This window comes from Somniosus microcephalus, chromosome 1, assembly GCF_052327205.1.
Source record: "Somniosus microcephalus isolate GS21.2 chromosome 1, FLI_Smic_1.0, whole genome shotgun sequence".
In the NCBI taxonomy this organism is placed as follows: Eukaryota; Metazoa; Chordata; class Chondrichthyes; order Squaliformes; family Somniosidae; genus Somniosus; species Somniosus microcephalus.
In genome coordinates, this window is record NC_140987.1 from 9,114,724 (window position 1) to 9,120,723 (window position 6,000).

The 6,000-nt window shown below is 50.6% G+C and overlaps 1 protein-coding gene across 1 annotated transcript in view; it reads left to right on the forward strand.

The window, feature by feature from the left end:
• Positions 1-4,851, forward strand: part of plcxd3 (phosphatidylinositol-specific phospholipase C, X domain containing 3) — a 51,228-nt gene extending 46,377 nt beyond the window's left edge. Inside the window, exon 3 of the mRNA XM_085965149.1 lies at positions 1,218-4,851. Within this exon, the coding sequence (XP_085821275.1) occupies positions 1,218-1,374 (157 nt within the window). The 3' untranslated portion in view covers positions 1,375-4,851. The remainder of the gene's footprint in view (positions 1-1,217) is intronic.
• Positions 4,852-6,000: the final 1,149 nt, after the last annotated feature.

The window sequence follows — 6,000 nt, forward strand, 5'->3', positions numbered from 1 at the left end:
GTGCTTTTTTTCCGCTGTGTGTCTTTGTGGGGTGTCTGTCAATGCTTGTCAAAGACTGTCGTAGGTCACTTTCATGCATCGCAGCTTGTGACCAACATCAACAGTGACTCCCCTCTGGGACGAAGCAAGCTTCGAACTGAGGAGTCAAGTACAGAGGTTTTCAACACCTGAAGGCGGTCAGAATCTTCCATTAAACACGGGTGAGGCTGTTTAACCCATCATACGGTAGAATCGCCTCTCACCCACAGTACATCAAAGAAATTGGTGCATTATCCAGATTCTCAATCGGGTAATTCGTGAGGCAGTGGATTGAGGGAAAAAGGTAAAGCTGGGGAGGAAATTGAGGGATATGGGGGGGAAGGTGGGGATTTGGGGAGAAGGTGGGGATTTGGGGAGAAGGTGGGTAGGTGAGGTTGGGGATATGGGGAGAATGTGGGTGGGTGGGGTTGGGGATATGGGGAGAAGTTGGGGATTTGAGGAGAAGGTGGGTAGGTGGGGTTGGAGAGAAGGTGGGTAGGTGGGGTTGGGGATATGGGGAGAATGTGGGTAGGTGGGGTTGGGGATATGGGGAGAAGTTGGGGATTTGGGGAGAAGGTGGGTAGGTGGGGTTGGGGGATATGGGGAGAAGGTGGGTAGGTGGGGTTGGGGATATGGGGAGAAGGTGGGTAGGTGGGGTTGGGGGATATGGGGAGAAGGTGGGGTTGGGGGATATGTGGAGAAGGTGGGTAGGTGGGATTCGGGATGTGGGTAGGTGGGGTTGGGGGATATGGGGAGAAGGTGGGTAGGTGGAGTTGGAGATTTGGGGAGTAGGTGGGATTTGGGATATGGGGAGAAGGTGGGTCAGTGGGGTTGGGGATACAGGGAGAAGGTGGGGTTGGGGATACGGGGAGAAGGTGGTCAGTGGGGTGGGGTTGGGGATACAGGTTTAAGGTAGGGTTGAGGGATATGGGGAGAAGGTGGGTGGGTATGTCGGGTTGGGGTATATGGGGAGAAGGTTGGGTCGGTGGGGTTGGGGACACTGGGCGAAGGTGGTTGGGTCAGTGGGATGGGGTTGGGGATACGGGGCGAAGGTGGGTGGGTCAGTGGGATGGGGTTGGGGATACGGGGAGAAGGTGGTCAGGTGAGGTTTATCTGTTAAAAGGGGAGTGTTTCCTGGCCCCGGTGAACTCTTGCCCATGTCTCTTTGTCATTCCTTGTTCTGTAATTTTCACTCACAGGGCTCTTCCTGCTATGATGCAATGGATCCGGTCACAAAAACCCGGAGAGAATGGAGTCAACATTGTGACAGCGGACTTCGTGGAGCTGGGAGACTTTATCAGCACTGTCATCAGACTCAATTACCTTGCGGAAGAAGGAGGGCCCAATCCAACTTGACGATCTCCAACCCTCGCTCCTCTGTGTCCCTCCCCTCGTGTGATTCGGAGCCTATAACCCTAGTGCTATAACCAGTGTTTCCAGATCTTTCTGTGGGTGCCTGTCTGTTGACTCTCATTGATATATTAAAGCCATTCTGTTATTCTTGATGATGGTACCAGGGGACTGGGTGTAGTTGAAGATGTCCATAAGCAAACTGTTGGGGGTTTGTTTATTGGGAGGATGATAAAATCCCGAAGTACTGGGAGAGCGGGTGATGCATGTGTTCCAACTCTGGCACCTGGGTTTGAATCGAGCAAAGGCTGGTGTGCTGAGACTCGCTCCTTAAACCTCACCGCTCCAGTGAAATAGGCACTAACTTCTCAAATCTCCATTCATAACCCATCATCCTTTCTCCATTGCATTTATCTCCTTCCTATAATGGACTTCACAAACTGGGCACAACACTCCAGTGAAGGTCCTGTGCAAATTCAACACCACCGTCTTCTTGTTGTGTTCTATGGAGAAAGTTTCCACCATCATCGGCTCGGCAGTTACCCATCGGAGCCCCACACCCACCCATCGCCTGCCAAATAAAAAAAAAAGCAGCATATTATGTAAATGGTGAGAGATTGCAGAGCTCTGAGATGCAGAGGGATCTGGGTGTCCTAGGGCATGAATCGCAAAAGGTTACTATGCAGGTACAGCAAGTAATTAGGAAAGCTAATAGAATGTTATTGTTTATTGCGAGGGCAATTGAATACAAAAGTAGGGAGGTTATGCTTCAGTTATACAGAGCATTGGTGAGACCACATCTGGAGTACTGTGTACAGTATTGGTCTCCTTACTTAAGGAAGGATGTAAATGCGTTGGAAGCAGTTCAGAGAAGGTTTACTAGATTAATACCTGGAATAGGCGGGTTGCCTTATGAGGAAAGGTTGGACAGGCTAGGCTTGTATCCGCTGGAGTTTAGAAGAGTAAGAGGTGACTTGATTGAAACATATAAGATCCTGAGGGGTCGGGACAGGGTGGCTGTGGAGAGGATGTTTCCTCTTCTGGGAGAATCTAGAACGAGGGGTCACTGTTTAAAAATAAGGGGTCGCCCATTTAAGACCGACATGAGGAGAAATGTTTTCTCACAGAGGGTCGTGAGTCTTTAGAACTCTCTTCCTCAGAGGGCGGTGGAAGCGGAGTCTTTGAATATTTTTAAGGCAGAGGTAGATCGATTCTTGGTAAGCAAGGGGGGTGAAAGGTTAGCAGGGATAGGCGGGAATGTGGAGTAATCGGATCAGCCACGATCTTATTGAATGGCGGAGCAGACTCGAGGGGCCGAGTGGCCGACGACTCCTAATTCAAATGTTCGTATGTAATCATCCGCCCATCGGAGAAGCCACTCCATTTCTAATCCATTGATTGGACAGGCTCTATGATGTCGGGTGATTGGCACCTCCAGATTACGCCGAGTGGGGAAGACAGATATTTACCATACGCTTGCAGATACAAATTACAGGTTCCATTTTTCATTTTTATGGGCCTGTAATAGTAACATCAGAACATTAGGAACAGGAGGAGGCCATTCAGCCCCTCGAGCCTGCTCCATCATTCAATTAGATCACGGCTGATCTGTACCTCAAATCCCATTTTCCCACCTTCACTCCATTACCCCGTTACTCTTACCTAACAAAAAACCGTCAATCTCAGTCTTGAAAGCTCCAATTGACCCCCACCATCCACAGCCTTTTGGGGGGGAGAGTTCCAGATTTCCACCACCCTTTGTGTGAAGTGCTTCCTGACATCACCCCTGAACCGCCTGGCTCTAATGTTAAGGTTGTGCCCTGTTGCTTTGGAGTCCCGGACCAGAGGAAATAGCTTCTCTGTATTTACTCGATCGAATCCTTTTGAGATTTTTAGCACCTTAGTCAGATCACCCCTCAATCTCCTAAACAGAAAGAGATATGAGCCAATAATTAATCTCTCCCTGATGTGTGAGTAGATTTAGTGCTGTAATATTAGTGTTTGTTTAGCGTTCCGTTCCCAGTAATGAATCTATCCCTGATTATTGAGCAATATTGCAGTAATAAATCTAATCATGTGTGAGTTGAAAACAAATAATTTACCCCAGGAAACGGCAGTTTCTCTGCACCTAGCAGCAGCCCCCGGGTTAGCTGATCTCACCTGGGCAGTAGTTGGGGTGGGGCTATAATTCTCAGGCTGGGTTTCTGCTCCTATCCAGTGGCTCCTTCTGACAATGCATTTGGAGAGGGATAACAAGGAAAGGGAATACACAATAAATGGTAGGACACTGAGAAGAGCAGAAGATCAGAGGGACCTTGGAATGCATATCCACAGATCCCTGAAGGTAGCAGGACAGGTAGATAAGGGGGTTAAGAAGGCACATGGGATACTTGCCTTTATTATCTGAAGCATAGAATACAAGAGCAGGGGGGGTTATGCTTCAACTGTATAAAACACTAGGTAGGCCTCAGCTAGAATACTGCGTGCAGTTCTGGTCACCACATGACAGGAAGGATGTGATTGCACTCGAGAGGGTGCAGAGGAGATTTCCGAGGATGTTGCCTGGGCTGGGGAATTTTAGCTCGGAGGAAAGATTGGATAGGCTGGGGTTGTTTTCTTTGGAACAGAGGAGGCTGAGGGGAGATTTAATTGAGGTGTATAAAATTATGAGGGGCCTAGATAGAGTGGATAGGAAGGACCGATGTCCCTTGGCAGAGGGGTCAATAACCAGGGGTCATAGATTTAAAGTAATTGGTCGGAGGTTTAGAGGGGATTTGAGGAGAAATATTTTCACCCAGAGGGTGGTGGGGGTCTGGAACTCACTGCCTGAAAGGGTGGGAGAGGCAGAAACCCTCATCACATTTAAAAAGTACTTGGATGTGTACTTGAAGTGCCGGAACCTGCAGGGCTACGGGCCAAGAGCTGGAAAGTGGGATTAGGCTGGGATCGCTCTTTGTCAGCCGGCGTGGACACGATGGGCCGAACGGCCTCCTTCTGTGCCGTAAATTTCTGTGACTCTGTGGCCCTCCTGGCCTGTGGAGGAAGGGCTGTGGCTCACCGGGCAACCTGGCCGCCTGTCACGGAGAGGTTTGAAGCAGAGAGCTGGCAGGTTCCCTCTGGTGGTGAGGCTGAGATTGGCTCTAACAGACTAAGACCCAAGCTGAAATGCTCTGTGTGTGTGTGTGTGTCGCTGGTGCCGCGGGCTCGCACAGCCTGACCCCTCCAGGCTCATTGAGTTGTTGACAAGATGATAAATGGCGACCCATGTTCCTTAATGCATCTCTGTTATATGTTGTGTTTGTTCAAAAACAATGGAGATTGCCCTGTGATTATTACCCACAGATTGCCCTGTGTCCCCTTGTCGTGAGTGTGTGTGATAACAAATTAATTGTTCAGTATCTGTGCATCGCGTCCTATGTTTACTGACTCCCTTTTGTGCAAAAAGAAATTGTAATTTTCTGTATAAAAAATAATGCAAATGTCTATTAATTTGTACCAAAATATTTAACAGTGAAAGGAGCACAGGAAACTCAATAAAAGAGCTCGGTGTTTGTATGTGGCTAATAATACACAGCACTCCCGACACAGTGTGACTTCTTCAAAATATTCACGGAATGTGGGCGTCGTGTTACGGGCAAGCTTGGCATTTATTGCCCTCCCCCAGTTACCCTGAGAAGTTGAGTGAGCTGCTGCTGGTTAGAGGCTTAAACACTAGGGTAACAGTCCTGGGTTTCCCCAGTGGGACTCACTGTGACCTCATCTCCCTCGTCTGTCCCTCAGTGACCCCCTCCCCAAAAATACCCATCCCACAACCCCCCCGAAACCCCCCTCACCCCCACAACCACCCTCCCCAAAACACCCCCTCACCCAAAACCACCCACAACCCCCCCCTCACCCCCCCAAAACCCCTCACCCCCCAAACCCCCCACCTCCCACGACCACCCTCCCCAAAACACCACCTCACCCTAAACTACCCCCACAACCCCCCCTCACCCCCCAAAACTCCCCAACCCCCACGACCCCCCCTCCCCAAAACACCCCACTCACCCAAAACCACCCCCAAACCCCCCGCAACCCCCCCCCTCACCCCCAGGGATACGTGGTACCTGTTGCACCGCTATCCCACCAGAACTCAATCCCACTGTAACCCCAACCACTGTAAGCCCCGCCCCTTCAATTCCATTCTTCCCATCAGTCCACTGACCAGAAACATCAGAAATGGAGTCAGAAACATGATGACATGAGCACTGAAAGCAGCTTTATTGAGATCAAAGAGAAAGCAGAGAGTGTGAGGCTTGGGTAAGAGGAGGCATCGATTCTGGGGGCTGGGCGGGAGGGAAGAGGGGGGGGGGAGGGGCTGGGCGGGAGGGAGGAGGGGTGTGGGGGGGTGGGGAGAGGACTCGGTGACCAGCAGACGGTGAGGCTTCAGTGACCTTTAATCCACCAGGTCAAGATCAGGCGATAATTGATCATTACATGGACGAGTTGAAACGAGAGTGAAGGTTTGTCCCTGGCACCTCCTCACACCCGCCTGACACTCGCTGATTGTCTCCACCTCGGCCCCCTCCATCTGGGCGCAGACCAAAATCCCGCCGTCACCACACTCCTCTCCCGTTCTGCACACACACCGGT